The 21,425-nt window shown below is 32.3% G+C and overlaps 3 protein-coding genes across 5 annotated transcripts; 2 read left to right on the top strand and 1 right to left on the bottom strand.

Moving 5' to 3' along the window:
- Positions 1–261: 261 nt before the first annotated feature.
- Positions 262–4,000, bottom strand: LOC114424114 (transmembrane protein 64-like). The gene is made up of 4 exons (XM_028390981.1): positions 3,555–4,000; positions 2,955–3,191; positions 2,635–2,852; positions 262–877 (listed from the first exon to the last, which is right to left on the bottom strand). Exons 1-4 carry the CDS (start codon positions 3,798–3,800, stop codon positions 694–696), a joined length of 885 nt encoding a protein of 294 aa, XP_028246782.1. The 5' UTR covers positions 3,801–4,000; the 3' UTR covers positions 262–693.
- A 1,409-nt stretch (positions 4,001–5,409) lies between these two features.
- Positions 5,410–8,740, top strand: LOC114424093 (probable sodium/metabolite cotransporter BASS5, chloroplastic). The gene is made up of 8 exons (XM_028390961.1): positions 5,410–5,649; positions 5,732–5,817; positions 6,206–6,333; positions 6,626–6,819; positions 6,896–7,148; positions 7,229–7,482; positions 7,562–7,644; positions 8,384–8,740. Exons 1-8 carry the CDS (start codon positions 5,505–5,507, stop codon positions 8,465–8,467), a joined length of 1,227 nt encoding a protein of 408 aa, XP_028246762.1. The 5' UTR covers positions 5,410–5,504; the 3' UTR covers positions 8,468–8,740.
- A 2,048-nt stretch (positions 8,741–10,788) lies between these two features.
- LOC114424099 (ycf49-like protein) lies at positions 10,789–13,067 on the top strand. Of its 3 annotated transcripts, none has more exons than XM_028390968.1 (3): positions 10,789–11,193; positions 11,260–11,328; positions 12,646–13,067. In XM_028390968.1, exons 1-3 carry the CDS (start codon positions 10,855–10,857, stop codon positions 12,721–12,723), a joined length of 486 nt encoding a protein of 161 aa, XP_028246769.1. In that variant the 5' UTR covers positions 10,789–10,854; the 3' UTR covers positions 12,724–13,067. The 3 variants fall into 3 exon arrangements, with proteins under 3 accessions (XP_028246769.1, XP_028246768.1, XP_028246775.1); XM_028390967.1 differs by having other exon boundaries at positions 12,628–13,063; XM_028390974.1 differs by having other exon boundaries at positions 12,593–12,725.
- The last annotated feature ends 8,358 nt before the right edge of the window (positions 13,068–21,425 follow it).

The following is a 21,425-nucleotide window of genomic DNA, read 5'->3' as shown; positions in this document are numbered from 1 at the left end:
GTGTAAATGAAAATAATGTGAGACAAACATTTTTCATAACCAACAAGTCAAAAATAATTCAGATTCGTTGGGTGCAGTGGGGGCAGGGTGGAGATGAACAAGTCACAGTGTCATTTCCATCATTTCTGTATTATTGGTTCTTGTGCTTTCCTTCATAACAAAAGGTTAAAAGAAAAATGCCAAAACCAAGTGGACTAGAACATTGAATCAATCATATGACAAATCAATGACGACGATATACTTGATTTACACAGACGAATCTTGGTAAGTTGAAAACAATTACTCTAAAAGCGGGAATTTCATTTAATTTAATACACATATAGCGTATTTGGAAATTTGTTCAGAATGAAAAAAATTACATTTAGGATGTAGAAGCTATAACTATTAGCTTCTTAAAATCACATCCAAAATGTACCACCAAACATGCTAGTAGTGAAATGAGATGGAAGCACCATCAAAGAAAACAGTTGCTGTAAGCAACATATGGAAAAAAAGATAGGAATGCTGATGTTAGCCGCGTTAGCTTGTTCTGTGGTAAGCCAACATGTGACGTTCAATCCTCCCATATATGAGGTTACTTAATAAATAAAACCTCACTCGACTGTGCAGTGTGCATCAATTTGATGTGCCAGTATAAGATAGTAGTAACTGCCTCATGCTGCCAGCAAATAAACCCAGACTACACCTACTGGATTATTGAAAGACCAGATCATTCTCTTTCTGTTGTAACTCCTTTAGCTGCCTCTTAGAATAAGCTGTGAAAAAGATTATTGTGGCTACAGTTACGCAGAAACCAACTACATTGAGGACAATTTGTGGAGTGGATAGAGTGTGATTTTGATGTGAAGCATTAGCCAATGCTTCTATCAAAATTCCCCTGCAGTGGAAGACCAGGAAACAATGAATTCAAGAGGATATTTGGCACCATTAGTTCCTAATTCCTATCTTTATAAGCAGTATAAACAAATCAACATTTGAAATGGCTAACATTAATACATTCAAAAAACAACTATAGCAGTATCAGTTAAGGGCTACCATCACTTCTATTTAGCTGATAAAAAGATTTTAGTGGAGATAGATGAAACCAAGAAGAAATGGCAGATCAAGTGAATGTGAGTTTTTGAAAACGGCCTAGGAGAGGGAAGGGAATAAGAGGAGAAAGAAAAGGCTCGACATAGAATTGACACGGTAATGATGTTTATGGCTGTCAAGTAAATATGCATTTTCAGAAAAGGATTCAGATAGTATTGTATCTTGCTGATGAGAATCAAACAACCCATCTATCCTAGGTAGTTGTATTTGTTTTCCAACACCTGTTCAAAAATAGGAAGACAAAAAGAAAATACTCAACAACATTCATTAATAACAAGGCATACTAAATTTATTTAAATAATAAAATGTGGCAAACAATCTAAGAAGAGAAAGAACAATCAGATAAAATTTTATTTTCAATTTTTAGCTTAGGGGGTGGGGATGGGGGGGATTATGAGAAAAAGAGGTTCCATAGGTTACCACAGTCATCACCATTCACATCGCATATCATGCATGAAAACAGATCATTTGCTTACATATAGACAAAGTCATAGAATAGATGGTAATGCATATTCCAAGTGAATATCTAAATAAGAATAGAAAGATATCACTGCTCTAAGAAAAACAGTCATTTACTTCATGGGTGAAATATCAATTTACCTGCCCAATATATTTTCCATGGGCAACTTCGTGGAGTAGCAAATAGTGAGGACAGAGTGAAATACACAATAAAAGATACACTTGTTTCTAAGATGTAAGTGTAAAATTTATGAAGGGAAATGGATCAGCAAGTATTGATCTGTTAAATGAACAAACTTTGATGACCAACCACAAACAATGTTTGAGTTTGGTCTGAAATACAGATAAAGAAATTTTATGATTAAAGACAACCATGAACTGAAAAAACTAGAGGTAAGGAAAATCTTGGCATATATGAAATTAAAAAAAAAATCAAAAAGCTATGCCAACTTTACCATTATATTATTTTTGGGCTTACATAGGCAGCAATGAGGTTGCAACTTATGACCTCATGCAAACTCCAAAATCTCTTTCCACTACTACTAGGCTGGGCTGATCCTAGTGAGTTGTTAAGATTAATTAATCCACCAAATCATTTCTAGATATATTTATTTGACTTAACTAATCATGAGCAGTAACATATTACAATGTACAACAAAGGGATGTTGTAAAGCAAGTTGGAGAGTCTGCAAGAATCTCAATTATATCAGATCTTAAAACATCTAATTGAAGCAATTATCACTAAATGACATGAGTCATGATGTAAGCAACTGTCTTTTTTCTGAAATAACCATACTATGGTGAAACATACTCATGCTGGAGGAGGCAAAGCAAGCTGAACCAATTACACAACCTAAATCCAAAGTATGGTATGGGCACCCAAAATTGAGCAAAAACAGGTCACCTTCTATATTTTCTGATGTACACCACATCTTCTGCATCTATACACACTTATTAGGTATTCAAGAAGTAAAAAAGTATGTAAATGGCCAGGCATAACAAAAGCAAACTCCTAGTATAGCCAATAAAGTGTGCATTAGAGAGAGAGAGAGAGAGAAAGAGAGAGAGAGAAGAGGACCCTACGTGTAAATTGAAACAAATATTTCTGGCACCATTCCTACCAAGGATCCGAGCAAGTAAGGCCAATACTTAACATTTGTTGCGACAGCACAATAGTTGAAGATTATGTATGGGAATGGAGAAACCCTGATTAAAGCAACTGCCCGAAATTGATGAAACCAATTTCCCCCACCAGCAGATCTTAGAACAGAAGCTCTCTTTGGATACTTTTCTAACCACCCCTGCAAAGAATCATGAAATGCCGGGTCCTAATTAATTAGCAAATGTGAGGCAAACACATGAAAGACAGATAACAACTTATACTAAAGTCACGAGGCATGTACTTCAATTTTACTATGGAAGATTGAACCGATCAAGAAAGGAAGTGATACTCCCACTGCTGCGGCAGAAATGATTAGCAAGAATCCAAAGCCATAACCAAATTTCAACCCAGCCACCCACATAGAAGGCGAGGACGGCAAAATTAGGGTAGGGAATAGCGCTATAGAAGCAAACAACAGAACAGCTAACACCGGAGAACTGAACGTGTTCGTCTCCCATTTTATTATAGGAATAATCACCTGAAAATAAAAATAAAAAAGTAATGTCATTCATAAGATAGATGTTTCAACATTTAAAATTGTAATTTATAAATACAAAAACTCAAGTGCAATTTGTAAGTATTCTGGTAGCTGTTCTCCAATCAGAATTGAAATTTTCCCTCAGTAACCTATATTGACCTTTAATACAGACTTTTATTATTATATTGATTATCGAAGTGAAACTCTAATTCTGATGGGAGATCATTACCAAAAGCACCTAATAAACTAGATGTCCAATTTACAAATGAAGAGACATTGCATGAAAAGAAAAAGAAAATAAAATTTAAGATCATATACAAATTAAAATGCATGAGGCATTTGATATGAAGAAAAAGAGGAAACCTTTTCTATGAAGAGTGGGGCAACCCATTCAAAAGCAACGAGAGCCAAGAGGCCCAGACATAAGAAACAGAGCACCAATTTAACCCAATACCAGAGGCGCGATGATCCTCCCCGGTGAGTGGGCGCGGCCTCCGGTTGTGGATCCCAAACCAATTTGACGTATTCTCCTCCGCCGTCGTGATTGCGCTCGACGTCCCTCACGCGATCACCGTCATCGTTAATGGCGTCCTCCTCGAAATACGTCATCGTAATTCGAAAGGCTGAAATGGATTGGACGGTGTCGGTGGCTGGTACGGTGGCTTCGCCGCCACCGGCAATGAAAGTGAACACAGTATCGGCGATTTGAGGGCCCCAAAATAACGGTTAAGATTCAGCACAACGGAAACCGCAACCGCTAACACCCGTCAAAGGAATGAAGGTAGATGCGGAAAGATACTAGTCAAATCAAATTCCTTTGCTTACTTCCAATTTATTGAACGCTGTCGTTTCGGCTATGTGGACCTCACCTCTCTGTTTTTCTTTTTTTAGATATTTCTTTTCTTTTGTTGTTTTCCACAATAATAATACAATTAATTTGTATTTCAGCATTTGGCTTCTTTTGTTGATTACTATTTATATGTTTGTCTCTTATTTAACTGGTGTAGTGTAATAATGCATGTCACTATGTCTTATATACTTATTTTTATAACATTTAATTTATAGTAAATGATATATTTAAATATAATTCATACAAGATATAACCATGACTATTTTTTTAATCATGTAGATAATAATATTTTTATATTTTTTCATCTACCATATAACAGAAACATTTATTTATATGATTTATGTACTAATATGTTTATTGAAAAAAATGTTGACTTATAATGTAAATGTGTATTTTGTAATTTATATATTAATATTTTTTACATGTTTTTTTATTTACCATATAATAAAAGGATTTTTTATATACAAATGTGTTTATTAAAAAAATGTTGACATGTAATGCAAATGTGTATTTCATAATTCATGTAATAATGTGCATACTTTGTTTTTTGACAGATTAATGTGCATACATATCCTGCAATATATGTAAACACGGTTATTCTATAATTTAATACTAGCATATTTTTAACTAAGAGAGTTTAATTGGTTGAATGAGATGAATGAGTTATTTAATTTTTATGAATTAAAAAATATTAATACAATTTTAACTGGAGTTTTTGATCTAGATTAATACCAGTTTTCTAAAATATAAAAAACAAACAAGATTAACGAATTTGAGAGGAAAGAAATCATAAATAGAAAAAGTCAAACTATTAAAGTTTTATTATTTATTTGAAAAGAATATAGATAAAAAGATTTTTTATTTTAGTTGCTTTGTGACATAAAAAAAGTAAATAATTCATATTGAGAAATATTAGTAAAAGCAAAAAAATATTTTATTTAATTTAAATATTATGAATTTTTTAATTTATTTATTTCTTCTTTTTTCATTTATTCAAATAAATGAAGATATTTTTTTCACTTCTTCCCTTTTATGTATCTAAATAAAACATTTTTTTTTATTTTACTTTTATTTATTCTTCTCTCCATTCCTTTTTAATTGTTATGTTCTTGAAAAAAAAATATTTCTATTTATCTATGGTTGAGAAAGTTTAACATTATATTAATTACTCCTTTATCAATTATACCCTATTCTTCCCCTAGTAAATTTGATTTATTCATATTTATTAACATATTTAATGTTATTATTCCACAAAACACTTAATGCTATTAAATAAATTAAAAGAGATGAGTAGAAAGTCAACCCGATTTCATTGGGCATTGCCGGGTTTTTTTAATTAAAGAATAATAAGTATGAGTGTTTTGAAGAAGAAAGATAATTGGGTGATTTGATAAATCAGAATCAGGTGGGAGTCCCATCGCAATAGACAATAGTAGCTGTTGCTGTGCAGTTCTTCAGTCACTATGATTTCAAGTGGTCTGAAACTGAAGCACTTCCGCAATGTTGATTCGCTCTTCCATTTTCCCAAATCCAAACCCCCAATTTTACTCCCATGCTGCCCAACCATCTCTTCTCCATTCTCCATTCGTTTCAATTCGCATTTCCCATGTAATCTACTCTCTCTCTCTCTCTCTCATTTTGCACTTCCACCCATCTTAACTTAATTTCTATGTGTGTTCTGTTTTCATAGACCGGAGCACCAAAGTTCCCCTAAAATGTGCACCGCTCCACTCTTCAGATTCTCTGCCACCTGATCTTTCCGATGCCCCGACCCAGGTATTTTTTGTTCCCCTCAAGTCTAGACTTTTACTTAATCAGATTTTTTTGGCAATTGAGTGAAATTCGTGTGCAAGTGCAACCTACTAAATCATTTAGGTTCCACTTCCTATTTTATGATACTCACATAAAATTTTCCCAACAATAAAAATTTTTGTAGACATTTCTATATGTTTGCACATGATGGAAAATCTGCTTAAATATTAGTATCAGCAGTAGATTTTGCAGTTTTTTCTTTTCACCTTTTCCATCAAGATTCAGAGCATGTAGGTTTCTTTCATGTAATCAAGTTTGACTGCTGAAATGCCTGCCATGCACAAAAATGACAAAATCAAAACAGAATAACGTAGGGCATTTTCGTTCTTGGTTATTTTGTTTCTTTCCTCAGACGGAGCAAAATTCCATGTCAATTCTGGAGATTCTGAAGCAATCAAATTCATACCTGCCTCATGTACTCATTGCTAGTATACTGCTAGCTCTAATCTACCCACCTTCTTTAACGTGGTTCACCAGCAGGTCTGTGGATTTTCTGATGAATTGATAGATGACAAGATTGTTTTACAATTATTTGCAATTTTGTGAACACAACTAGTGAGATGATTTGCAGTTAATGAAGGAACAACGATTAGCTCTGCTGTAGAATTTCATGCTGTATCTCTTTGAAGTTTAAACTGCAAATGCAAAAATGGAATGTAATGCTGCAAACTAGTGATATCTGAAATCCAGAATGAAAAACAGACAAATAACTTTTTTTTTTAAATATTTACAGCCATAATTGTATTATTATTATTAAGTGATATACTTGCAGATACTATGCACCTGCACTAGGTTTTTTGATGTTTGCTGTTGGGGTTAATTCAAATGAAAATGACTTCCTCGAGGCATTTAAGAGGCCAGCAGAAATTGTCACTGGTTATTTTGGCCAGTTTGCTGTGAAGCCTCTTCTTGGATATCTGTTTTGCATGATTGCAGTAACTGTTTTAAGCCTACCAACAACAGTAGGTGAGGGTGGTTCATGCTAATATTAAAAATTGCTGCTCAGATGCATTTTCTAATTTTTGGCAGTAAAATGAATCAGGCGCAGGAATTGTATTGGTGGCTTGTGTTAGTGGTGCCCAGCTTTCAAGTTATGCTACTTTCCTGACGGATCCACAAATGGCACCTTTAAGCATAGTTATGACATCACTGTCCACTGCTTCTGCAGTGTTTGTCACACCACTCTTATTACTGTTGCTCATAGGGAAGAAATTGCCTATAGATGTAAGAGGAATGGTGTACAGCATTACACAGATTGTGGTAGTACCTATCGCAGCTGGCCTGCTTCTAAATCGGTAATACCATGGTCACAGATAAATGCTAATATTAGTGTTTTTTTTTAAGGCTTCATCTTCTTACCCATTCATTTTTACAGATTCTATCCTCGTATTTGCAATGTTATTCGACCATTTTTGCCTCCACTATCAGTACTGGTGGCATCTATCTGTGCTGGAGCACCACTCGCCTTTAATGTTGAGACTATGAAATCCCCTCTGGGAGTTGCTATCTTGTTGCTTGTTGTTGCTTTTCATTTGTCATCTTTTATAGCTGGTTATATCCTCAGTGGATTTGTCTTCCGTGATTCTCTTGATGTGAAGGCACTGCAACGAACAATTTCCTTTGAGACAGGTACAAAGTTTCTCCATTTTCATACATCAAATGCCTGTAATAGCATGTTGTTTCAATAACTTCATTTATCTAATACCAGGAATGCAAAGTAGCCTGCTTGCCTTGGCTCTTGCTAATAAGTTCTTTGAAGATCCAAAAGTGGCTATTCCTCCAGCAATTTCTGTAAGTTCCCCCTCCACTTAGACTTCAATTTCAGTCATTTGTTTGGCAATATGAATCCGCTGTCTCTTTTCTGTCACATGCATGTGTGACGCTGTGTACATATGTTCTGCTTGATATATGATTTTAAATCTAAAAAAAAGGGATAGAATGGTATATGATTTAAATTCCTTCACTGCATACTTATAGCAACACAGCTGATTGTTCGATGTTTTGGAAAATGCAAAGCTTTTGTTTTTGGTCAACAAAATAGAAGGCACTGAAGTATCTAAATATCGATAGTGATGGGACACTTATGTGAAGTGTAAACAGCATGGTAATTTTTTATGCATTTAGTAACTATCGGGCAGTTTTGTGCTTAGTAACCATTTTATAGTTATGTATGCGTGCTTTTTTTCCCCCTCTGTATATGGCATGTTAGTTTCTGCATTCAGTGTGGGGATTGTATTTTGAGTGTGATCCAGAGAGGAGGATTTGCTCTTGGGGCTTAGGCCTGTTATTGTGTATTTAAAGATGTTACTCTGTGAGGGACCTTGTCGTGTTTTTTTACTCTTTGAAATCTGTTGCTACCGCTTTTCTGGTTTAATTCAAAAGATATATAAACAAAACTACCTAGTTTGTGTGTGTAATTCTCGAGGCTAACATATATTATTGCATGACTAATCTACCGAGAGAAGTAGGGTGTAGTGCTGTTTAATATTTTTTATGCTATTGCAATGTAAGTTGCCAAATTTGCTTGCAGACTTCAATCATGTCTTTGATGGGATTTGTTCTTGTCTTGATTTGGACCAGAAGAGGAAAGAGAGACATAAAACACAGCTCTTGAAAGGTATGGATATAGGGATACATATTACTACAAATTGGTCCATCTTGTATTCTAGTGAGCATCGGTTCTGCTTACTAGGAGGGACCGATGGCAGTCGTAGTGATAATGTATTAATATCACATTATCAATTCATGACTATTAGCCTGCCCCTTTTAGATTTTAGAAACCTCAAATAAGCAAGTTTGTTGTGATCAATAAAATCCAGATCATCAGTAACTTCTGTGTTTTAATTTTTATTTTTTTAATGCTCAAACCAAAGTGGTATCTAACGTACGCCAGATCCTCAAGTGTTAGTTGTCGTTAGATTTAATAAATGTTTTATTGAAGGCTGAGGTTTGTTACCTGCAACTTAGTGGATTCGGTGATAGGCAGCTTTCAAAGGAAGAGATTTTAGTAGAAAGAGTAGCAGGAAATAATAAATGCTAAAATCTTAACAAATAATATTTCCAGCAAGGGCATCCGTATGGAGTGGACTAATTCCCTCGAAAGGTACATGACAAATTAACAATTGGACCTACAACTAAAAGCTGGTTTTTAATTGATGCTGAACATGCACATCAAAATACATTAGCACCCAAAGAGAAAGAAAAAAAAAAAAAAACAATTTCGGATGTATATGGAATAAAAAAGAGTCCTGGGCTTGTCAGCGTGTGTCCATATAGGTTGCCTGCTTGGTCTTTGGATTTGGGTACCTTTTGCATCCAAGCCATCCCAACCTTTCTGTCACCTCTACTGTTTATTTCATGGTTGAGACTTGAGGGTTAAAGTTTGCATAATAGGTAGACCCTACAAGCAAAAAGTTTGTTGAGTTTAGTTTCTTCATCACATTGTTACATCTTAATAATTTCAAACACAAAGCAATAATTTGTTGTTAATCCACCGAGTTTTTGACTTATTCCGCATTACGTAGAAAAAAGTTTAGATAACAATTATTTAAGGTGAAATATATTGTGTCTAGATAAGCTTTAAAAGAAAACTGTTTGAAGATATAAATTTTGCTGATTTTAATTTTTTTAATTAGTTTTTTATATTTAAATGATAAAAAAAACTTTTAGTCAACCAAACATATTAAATCATTATATAAATATCTCAATAATATGCATGATCAACCAAACATATTTAGTCATTCAAATAAATCATAATTTCAGGACATTAAAAAACTTTTCTTGTACCAAATACCTTCAAAAGAAAACATGAAAAGAAAATATCAAAATAAAGAAAGTCCCTAATTATAATCGGATTTTTCTGGTTTTCTAAAGTATAATGTGAACCATTTATTTGTTTTGATAAAGAAAATATACTTTTTAAATTAGATCATCTAGGTGAAGCTAATATTTTTAAAACATGAGAAATAAACATTGCCAACTTAAAATTTATGGAAAACTGACAAAATTTCTTGCACCAACGTCCCCTTAATCTCTTCTAAAAGTTAAACTTAACCGCAAAATCTCAATCTATATTTAAGATGCATTTGTTTAAACTTATTTGTTAAAAAAAGTTTCTTTTAATAAAATAAGTAAATTTTTTTATTTTTTGGAGTCTATTTAAAAAAATTTGCTTTAAAAAATAGTTTTCAGCTTTTTTAAAAAGTAAATCCTATCAGCCTTTTTAAAAAAGAAAAATGTTTCTTGAACAACTTTAAGTTGTCTATAACTTGAGAGAGAAAATAAAAGAGGAGAGATAAGTAATTGATGATGTACTGGGAAGAGAGATAGAGAAAAAAAAAAAGAATTATTGATTGAGTGTTTTAAATTTTTGATTGTCAAAATATAATCATCCTTTAAAAAAACAGTTTTTTCAGAAGCACTTTTTTTTTTAATTTAAACGAACGAGCCCTTTACCTACATGGACACACGCTCAGAAGCCCAGGACTCTTATTATATTCCATATACTTTCGTAATTGTTTTTTTTTTTGTCTCTTTGTGGTACTAATGCATTTTGATGTTTGGACTTGAGTAACTTCGGACTTTCTCTTATATTTTAGCCCATGAGCCCTGTTTTGCATTATTTAATTTAAGAGAAAAATGATTATAGTGTAATTTTTTTTACATTATTTATTTTATTAGACATAATAAAATTAAAATAAAAGAATTAATAATTTAAAAAAATGAAAAATGATTTGAAATAAATTAAAAAATATATTTTATGCTCGCCAGATAAAATTGTTGTTTCTTATCTATATTAAATTAGTGTTTGAAATTATGAACATCAATTAATTTAATTTTAAATTATAAAGATAAAATTTTAATTTTTAAAATGATCAATAATGATTATTGTAATTCTTAAAATTACAGTACAAATGACCAATGTATAATAATGTACATTTTTAGAACATCAAAATAGGCGTGGAAATGAAATGAAGGAAGGAGAAAGGGTTATCCGAAGCGATGGCAGCGGCAACGTTGTACTTGGCAAAACCATCTTGGTCTTATACTCCCAAAATTCCGTCGTTGCCAAGAGTGAGGGACAGTGGAATTGGAACTGTTAAAACCAAAGTGAAAGCGAAAGCGGGTATCCTGGGACTGGGTCTGTTCCACTTCCTCAACTTCGTCGAACCCGGTTCATGTCTCCAACTGCAATTCCACGAACCCCCCAATGCCCTCTCTTTGCCCACATGGGCCATTCACGTGTCCAGTGTCGCTGAATGGATTATAGCTATGGCTTTGGTGTGGCAATACGGAGAAAAATCTGGATACCCAGCTTGGAAGGGCCTTTCTTGGGGAATGGTCAGTCACTTCACTTTCTTCACTCCATTTTTTGTTCCTCCATCTCTCATTTTCTGATTCTTCTAGGTACCTCTACTTGGTGGAGCTTTTTGTGCGTGTACATGGCATTTCTTTTATAACTCCGACTCCCTCGAGGCAAGACTCTTAACCATGCCTTTGCATCCTAGCTATGTTTGGATTCATAGAAAAGACTGAAACTCTGTTCCTTTGTTTGGATGGTTTCGAATGTTATGGAATATGATGGAATGCATTCCATACCATACACCTCCATTTCTTCCCTTCAAATTGAATTGTGGAATCAGTCTTCTTTTTTTCTTTCCTTCCATAAAAAAAATATCCAAATAATGAAATGATAATTTTGTCCCATTTCATTCCATTTAGTTTTATCTCATTTCATTACATTCCACTCACCATTAGATATCTAAACTTATCTTTGGAACCCAGAGTTTAAAGTATAATTTAAGAACATTTCTGTTAAGAATAGTCCCACATCGGATAATTCATGAACATGATAAGTGCTTATATAGCTGGGTAGACCACCCCCTTATGAACCGGTTTCTAAGGGGACCTTTCGGATGCCTTGGCTGCACTATAAAATTTAATAATTTCAAAACTCAACATTGGCTTGGCACCGATCCTTGAAAACAAACTAGCAAAACATTAAATATGTTCCTCGTGTGTGTGTGTGTGTGTTGGGGTGGGGGGGATTGAATTTGGACAGAGTGAGAGCTGGGGTAAAGGTTGCCAACCCTTTCTCTAGTCCAGCAAAACTCTGCCCGCTTCTGTTTTATAAACTGAAATCTAATTTCATTTCATTCATTACAACAGCATCGAATCAGTTTTCTCTTTTTAAAATCCAGAACCTGAATAAAACCTGCTTTCAATTGAAACATATTAAAAAATTACAATTTGAAAAGAAGTCTCAGGAAAGTAGGAAGTGAGTGTTAGTGGTGGACTTCTATGGTTAATTTGCAATGTCAATTTTCTCTACTTTTAGTTTGTTAAAACAAAATACTAGCTTGTTGAAAAAAGTAAGAATTAGAGACGAAGTAGGAGAATCCCTTCCTGTCATGGTGTAAATTGTATAATTAGATATTACTAATTTACTAGTTACTTCAATCTGAACACTTAAAATTTTCTATTTTCCCTCATAGAAACTGAACTCGTGTACCAAGTTACCACTAATCCACTACCATTACTATCCATACTTCTCAGAATACAACAAAGTTTAATTTTTGGATTACCAAGTTGCACTGTGAGATCCATTCTCATCCATTACATATTGTCATCTATGTTAGTGTGACACTGTTTAGAAAATTGTCTTGTTGGATTACAATAGTAGACATTCGGTCATTCCGTCTTGTAATAAAAAAATGTTTGACTGTGAATTATGCTGAAGATATGAAGCGATTGGGGTTCTCTAATGGGCTGTAGGTATTGGTGGCTCTTCAGGCGGCACTGACTATTATAGGTAATGCCACAATGTGCATAGCTGCATATCGGATATACAAATCATCCCAAGACTCCTAGAACTTCTGAATTGCATGGATGTGAGAATCTGGAAGCATGTATATACGCCTCAATGAAAATCAAAGGCTTTTGCTGATTGGTAAAAATTATCCTTCATGGGCTGCATGAATGTGAGAAGTGTCTGCTGGCATACCAAAATATTTTAGTGACGAAGATGGAATTCATGTGTCCTGATTTCTGTTTCCTATTGTCTTTAATTTTCTTGTGACAGGATAAGCATGCTAGGAGATGTTCATTCTTTCTGAATTTTATTCACAGTTGGTTCTTTGATTTTATGTAAGGTAGCTTTACCTGAAATTGAGCTTTGGACTTCTTACACTTAAATAAAAATATTATTTTATAAATTTTTTGGGCTTTGGACTACTTGCAAGTATCTTCTACCTAGGAAACAACCTTGTTTGCATCGTGGACATATGCATCATGGTGCAATTAACCTTCCAATAAGATTTTTAGTACTTTTATATAAGGTTAACATATGATATTTTGTTTAAGGAAATTAGACATGCATAACATTAATTAACCACCCATTAGTAATATTATTTTATATTTTAATTATAAAGATAACAAACAAAATATATAACTAAATTTAAATCCAATGTAATAAATTAATTACGAAACCTGGTGTACATCTAGTGCTTATAATAAACAGAATAATTACAAAACGTGATAATTGATCTCACTTTCTCCATATCATAATTGAAGTTTTACTCCTCAACTGTATATTACAGAGTAATGTTTTTTTATTTAGCAACTTTCCTCTCTCTTTAAGTTTATATTTTATTTATATAAAAACGAATTAATGTAGGTACAGAATGCCTCTCGTTTTCTTTACTTTTTTGTCAAGCAAACTACTCACTTTGAGGAGTTAAATTGGAAAGGACTCGATTATAAAAAGAAAAAAAATGTTTGATAGACTTAAATATAAATAAATTTTAATTACTTTTATTTTATTTAACAATATCATCTAAAAACATCCTTCAATCAACAATTAAGATTCTGTGTAATTCTGCTTTTCTTGGAAGCTCATTTGTATAGTTCTTCTCAAAGAGCCATAAATTATAATGACATCATCAGTATTGGACAGTTTACGTAACAATCTAAGATTGACCTTATACCTTTAATTAGGATTTGTGCCTATATTTATTTTATTTTATTTTTATAGACAAAAGGCATTCATTAGAAGGATTTGTGACTAGAATGGCTGGTACGTATAACGTATTAAGATGTCAAGACTCCTGCAGTACGTAGTTGTAGCCATACGTTTACTGCTTAATTATAGGGCAGTGTAACTATCCTGTGTGATGATTTAGTTAAAAAATAAATGGTATGACCAAAAAGTTGTTACCATCACTGAATTGAAGATCGATCGATGTGAATATAATAATCTGATAACGCAAATGAATATAATATGATCAACTGGAGCACTTTCTTGGTAGCTACGTAAACCATGGAAAACACTGGATGTTAGGGCTAGTTTGTATATGAATTGAAACTCAGATTCAAAGGATGATCCCAATTTATTAGGTAATGGATGTGGTTTTTATCAAAATTAAAAATCATAGCTGCTGAGATCCAACTTTGAAGAGTCCTCCATAATATTTAGCGATGCTATATATATATAGGAATTGACCAATCTTTTTTTCTTTTCTTTTAATCACCGATGTAATCCGGAAATTCAACCACATGCACAATAGTTCAGTACTACAAATCATTTCAAGCTGTGGTCCATTCCATAATTAGCGATGCGATTCTTCACATGTCCTACTTCTTTTCAAGTTAACAAAAGCTGTTCCATCTTATCTCTACGGAAAGTCTTTGCCATCCATATCGATGATAAGAGACTTCACGGCTTGTGTCACCACTCTAAATCTAAAGTTGCTCTAACCACCGGCTTTTTTCCTGAACAAAGCTATTTGTTCTTCATGATGCCACCGACTGTGTGGACTCTTATTCATGTATAACATGCTCGATATTATTTGGTGATCATGCCTATGCCTTGCATGTGTGAGTCATGCTATTGAATCTCAAACGTGTCATTTATTCTTCTAATATCTTCTTGGCTTCTCCTTTGTTGGAATTTTGCATTCTAGCTTGGAAATTGAACGAGTTGGCGCTGTGAATGCTCACATAAATCTAATAATGTTCCAAATTTGAAGATGAAGGATTTAATGATACATATGCTATAGGAAAAGTGTTTAAGGTGTGGGGTTATTAATTTCACCACCCCACGTCCCAAATTTCCCAATTCTCCACTAATTAGATTCCACCGCCACCCCCTTTCCGAAAAAAGAAGAAGACACTTACACAAATAGAAAAGAAATAAAGAAAGTCTACGGAAAGGAAAATAATTAAACAGAAAAAACAAAAGTAAAAAGTAAAAAGTTAAAAGGGAGAAAAAAATTGAAGTATGAAAGAAAAAGCAGAAATAGAACGTGATAAGCGGAGGAAGAAATGAGATAGACATTAAGAATTAGATGTGGAAGCGGACAAAGTGTATTATGAAGAAGTTGTGTGTTTCAATTATTCAGTGGCTGTCACGTGAGTTGGCTTAGAGATGCTTGGAGTTTGGGAGTGCTATTGAAGTTTGGTTCGTCAGAAATAATGAGGGATAGGGCAAGCTAGGCTGGGAAATAAGTATAACATGCACATTCACTTCGGGCATGATTAAGTGGGGACCACAGACTTCACTCTCAACGTTGAACTTTTGAAACTCTAGCATTATTGATGAGTCTTCATCGTGATGAATCCAAGGTGGATGAGCCTCACCCATAGTCATAAGGCCTGCATTGGTGGAGCACACCCTCCTCCAACTCGATCTTGAAATCTCCGTCACTAAACTTTTTAGCCTTCCGAACTAAGAATGAAAAAGATAAGGTCCACTTTATGCCTTTAGCTTAGACATATCCCACTGCCGAAACTAGCTAGCTAGGGCCATCTCTTCGTGTGTGTTATGTCTTTCTTGCTAAAGTGATTGTTCAGACCGGGTTGAAAGATTCTATAATATTTATTTAATAAAATAAAGACATTAGTGGGGATCCTAATGAGACAATAACATTTGAATTAATTTGGAGGGCAAATAGCCAATAGAAGAATTAATGTAGAGCTAGAAGAGCTGAACAACGAGAAATTATTATATGATCCCAAATTATTATTATTATAGACTCAATCAATTTTCACATTGTACAATTAAAAAATTTAGTTACATTTGCATGAAAATTGATTAGGACCATATACATACTAGGGCTTTAGATTGTTTGTTAAATTATTGTCCAAGGTCAGCACTTGTCACCACCTATCATCTGGTTGAAGGAAGACATTTGTAATAATTGGTTTCGTTGTTGCTGGCTTCAACAATGTTGGATTTTATGTTGAGTAACCTCATCGATCGAATATGATGGCCCTAGCTTAGCCCCAGTTGTAATTGACATGATAACTAGAATGTTATTGGTTGCTTGTATGTTGAATATATACTTGTCCTTCGCTAAAAAAATTAAAAAGAAAAAACTTTGGTAGGTGAGAATATATGATGCAACCGCCGACAAACTGCCAAAATGCATATCACCATCTTTTCGTATTCTTTCTATTTATGTACAGCAAATTGATCATCTTAATATAGTCCTGCACGTTCATGCAAGGTAACAATTCAGTAAGCTAGACCATGTATATAACTTACGAGGTTTTTCTTTTTGATACGTTACTACAGCTAGCTAGCATTGCAACTTAGGCATGCATGTAACAAAGATGTACAGATGATTTGGATGTTGACAGTTGTTGCTATTTTTACTTTAATTAATACATATATACATTATGGTTGTGTTGTATTTAAATATTAAGAAAGAGTAAATTTATCATTACAATTGCAATCATGTTTCTGTATAGAAGTTTCTCACTTGTTATATATGATACGCGTAAAGGTATATATCATATACTAAAAATAGTTCTTAATATATTTTTTTAGAGTCAAAGACAAGGATAAAAATATCAAAATAAAATTTACAATAACGCACCTTATTTAATAAATTAAGTTAGACTCTCTCAATAGTTATTAATATTATTAGGTAATAAAAGATTAATAAATTATTTAAATATTTGTGAGTTTAAAGTACTAAAAAAAGTAAGAGATTTTTTTACACAAAGTAGGAACTTAATACAAGTCAAATTATAGTGCTGCAATCATGTCTCTGTATAGGAGTTTCTCACTTGTTATATATGATACCTACTAAAAATAGCTGTTAATATTATCAGATAATAGAAGTTTAATAAATTATTTAAATATTAGTGAGTTTAACGTACTAAAAAAGTAAGAGATTTTTTTGACACAAAGTAGGAGATTAATACAAGTCAAATTACACTGCTGCATAAATCTTGTTTTTATTTAGTCTTTGTTTTTCCGCTTAATTGTATGAAGTGACTGTAAGGTCATTCGAACTGAATATATTCTGCTGGAGAGGGATGGAGAGAAAAGTATGTTGGAGAAGATATGGATTCATAAGAGTGAGTTGGTGGGAGAGAGGTACAAAAAAAGAGAAGAAGAAAATGAGAAAGAGCTAGAAATTAAGGGATTTGACTCTCCTTTAGAAGAAAGTAATAAATGAGTAACTCACTTTTAAAGAGAGTAGCAAATCTTAGTTGTTAGTGAGAAAATCAATTGTTGAAACTAATACATGATCTCTTATGTACATATATATAGTATTAAAGTTGATTTTTTTTTTATCTATAATTGAAAATTGTTATTATACTCTCTAGAATGAGTCATTCATGACTTTAGATGAATCAAATCAGATCAAGGAAAAGAGGGAGAAGGATGATAAGTAGTAAAATAGGTGCAAAATTGATAACTTTGAAATTTAAGTTTAATTGATAGTCAATTTTGGTTAAAAATGATTAGAATTTCTTTATCTTATAGTTATTTTTAATGAAATAATGAAAAATTTAATATCATTATAATTTTTAACAAGCAAAATTCAAAAGAAGGAAATTTCAAGTGCTATGAAGGGAAATTGATGCAAAAATTTAAAGAAAAAAGTTTAAAAAAAGGGGGCAATTCGCTTAGCGCACAAACTATGCTCAGCGCACATCCTCGCTTAGCGGGCAAGCTCAAACTTAATGTGAAGAAGACCCACGAAAAAACTCAAAGGTACGCTTAGCGCAAAATCCCACGCTAAACGCGTGACTGCCTCGCTAAGCCCAGATGTGCCGCGCTCAACGCGTGATCACCCCGCTAAGCCTTAAAGGGGCACGCTTAGCGCGAGATCGTGTGAATTTTAAGCTACTATAAAAGGAGTAGGAAGCAAAGGAGAAAGACACACAAGACTCAAAGCTCTCTATTGAATACATTCAAAACCTGAACATCTCTCATAGGGGAAACTCTCTCTCTTTAGCCATTCCCCCTTCTCTTCTTTTATCTATTCTTTTTTTTATATAGCTTTGAGAGACTAAACCTCCTTTGTTGGGAGACTAATAGCTAACATCCTTGTAATGTAACTCTTTTACTATCTATTACATACAATTTTTGTTTTTATTGTTTCTTTTCTTCTCTTCATTTGATTGTATTATTTGATCATCTATGCATTTGTTTTAGGAGTTATACATTGGAAAATTGTAATTTCTAAAAAACTGGAAAATGACATCTAAACAACTCATTGCTAGGAATAGAGTGACTTTGTTTTTTGTTTTGTCTTTGCATACATTTCTATACTTCAATCAATTTTCTATTCTATTCTTATAAAGGGGTCTTGAAGAGAGAATAGATAAATTAGGTTCTTGAGGGATCAAGATTAAGTGTCTTAGTAGATATGAGTGGAAAATAGGATAACATTAAATAGAGAAAAATATTAATATTACATCAAAGGTAGTTAGACATGTTAGACCCCAACATATTAAATTTTGAAGTTATCATTTGGATTTAATCTTGTTTATTTTATTGTTCTTGCCTTTTAATTTCAATTTCTTTTTTTCTTTTTTCTATTGTAATTCTTTATCTCTTGCTTACAAATTTGGATATTCATCAACTCAAGTACAAATAAAGTTCATGTAAATTTGACACTCGAATTTTCGTTTTAACTTTATTATTTGTGACAAATTAATATACATACCAACGAGTTAACAAAAATAAGAAGACAAAGGGAGAAAAAAGAAAAATTGAGGAAGCTGAGACCAAGATATACAATAGAGGGAGGAAAAAGAAAAAAAAAAAAAAAATATATATATATATATATATATATATATATATATATAGAGAGAGAGAGAGAGAGAGAGAGAGAGAGGACACTAAAGTTTTGGTGTGAGAGAGTTAAGAAAAACTATGAAAGAGGAAAAAAATTCTTATTTCAGGTATTATTTAAAATTTATTTATTTTATTTGAAAAAAAATCTCTAAGATTTTCTTTCTTTAAAAATGATTGGAATTTAATATTTAAACAAGTTATTTTAATTAATCCATGATATTTTAAATTCACTTAAAAAATAATATTTTTCTCTCAAAACTCCTTATCTAAACACACAATAAAAACATTTAGTAAAATAAGTGGTTAACCTATCAAATAAGTACAAAATGACATAAAAATACATTTAATTATGTATTTGACTATAACTTGGAATTTGATAATTATTTGTAGTTTCAAGCAATTATATATTACTTTTTTGTATTTTTATTTATTTTAACCAATGTCCTATAAGTATTAATTAATATTTTTCTTTAATAAGTGAACTTAATAGCCTTTACCAACTCCGGTTAGTCTTTTAGCTTTTCCATATATTTAACTTTTATCATACACATTCAATTCAATCAAAGCTTATAATCACGTTTTCCACTTTCAAGTAGCTTGAAAACTTGTGACTTTACCATTTATAACCTTAATCAAACGCATTCAATTCAATTAAAAGCTTATAATAACTTTTCAAATTTTAGAGTTTATATATTTATTACTTAAAAGTAAAGATTTTTTATTTAAGTGGTCACTCAAAATTAATGTGTCATTATATCGCTTTTAAAAAAAATCACTAAAATAATCTTTCAAATATCATATCTTATTACATTGATCCTTTAAAACATTTTGATATCCAATTAATTCTTTAAATATACTGTACAAAATAGTTATTAAATAATTTTGTTTGTGCTATTTTAGTTTTCATAAAGATGAAACGTAATGGCATTTTTAATTATCAAATCATGATTTAGACATATGAATCTTTTAATTTACAAATTATTTTAAAAGATTAATGAATAAATTAATTTAAACGATTAATGTTGTATAATCTTTTTTTTTAAAAGAAAAATCTTAATGCTCTATTAAATATATATTTGAAAGGTGGATATAATTCTGAAATTTCCCACTTCCTTTTGGAAGGAGCGTTAATAAATAAGTTCACGATTGTTTGTTAAGAAAATTATTTTATTCGCTGAAAATACTGGAAACCCCTAATTTAAGTTTTATTGTAGGCTCTTGGCGCAAAGTTTCCAACAATCACACTTGATCGAATGAATTCATAAGTTTGTAATCAAAAACATCATGACAACTGCAGAACACAGCGTTGGACCGATCAGAAGGGGGGAAAACGAAAAAAGTGTAGGACAAAAAGTTGCATATTATATTTCAAAGGTTAATGGTGGTCGATGCTTCTTCCCTCCATAGTTTATTTAATTTGAATATCTATATACACATGTATAGATTTAAAGCGATTCATCTTTATTCACTTGTTACCCCTTTTTGTGACAACTGCATAGTCTGCAGTCCCTCTTTGCCTCTCCATGGCATTCTTTAGGAATTTGTCAAATCCTTGCATTTGTTCCTCAATAGTTTTTTTTTTTTTTTATCATGTTTTGTTGTTACCACTTAAAAAATAATTTGATAAATTTACATTTAATTCTAAATTTTCAAATATATATTCTTTAAAGATTTTTATGTTTTACTTTTGCATAGTCTGCAGTCCCTCTTTTGCCGCATATTGTGATGTTTTACTAACTATTATTGATTTCATCTTACTTTATAAAAAGTATTACAAACAGTAAATTTGATATCACTTTTCAATGGATATCAATAATTTCATTCGAATAAATAATTTTAAGTAATTAGTAAAAAAATAAACGTTTTTTGTACAGTAGTATTTTTGTAAAAATACATGTATAGTGACTTGAGATAAAGGCAGAAAGGGTGTAAATTGCTTTTAGAAAGAAAAAAAAAAGTATGTGTACATAACAGTTTGAAGGATTATGCGGTACCTGAATTGAACGAGCATTGAATTTATGATTAGCTTAGTTGAATTTGAACCCTCAAGCACTAGTATTAAATTTTAGGAAACTTGAATGTTGTTGGATTTTGGACGTATATGACATTGGTAAGTGGTAATGGCTCCTCTGAGTCTGAAACGTGTTCGCAAATCAGCATGCGAAATGGACAAAAAAACACATCCAAAAAACGGCACAACAGACAGTTTACTTGTAACAAAGCTATGCTTTCGAAAAATAAAATGCAATAAATAAAAACACCCAGACCTTCCATGCGCTACATTTGACCTTTATTCTTTTATATTAACCTTAATCACTCGTAATTATCGTTTTCATGAGTTTATTTAACTGAAGCAGTTGCAGAATATTAATAATTTTTACATAAAAAATAGCAGTAATCCGTGATTAGAAAGTGAATAGAGCGGTTGGGGGAGTTGAAAGAAATTGAATGCTGCCGGCCTACGATTCATTGCGGG

This window comes from Glycine soja, chromosome 1 (genome assembly GCF_004193775.1).
Source record: "Glycine soja cultivar W05 chromosome 1, ASM419377v2, whole genome shotgun sequence".
Classification (NCBI taxonomy): domain Eukaryota; kingdom Viridiplantae; phylum Streptophyta; class Magnoliopsida; order Fabales; family Fabaceae; genus Glycine; species Glycine soja.
Note: the sequence above shows the minus strand (reverse complement) of the source record. Positions and strands in the feature narration are given on the sequence as shown.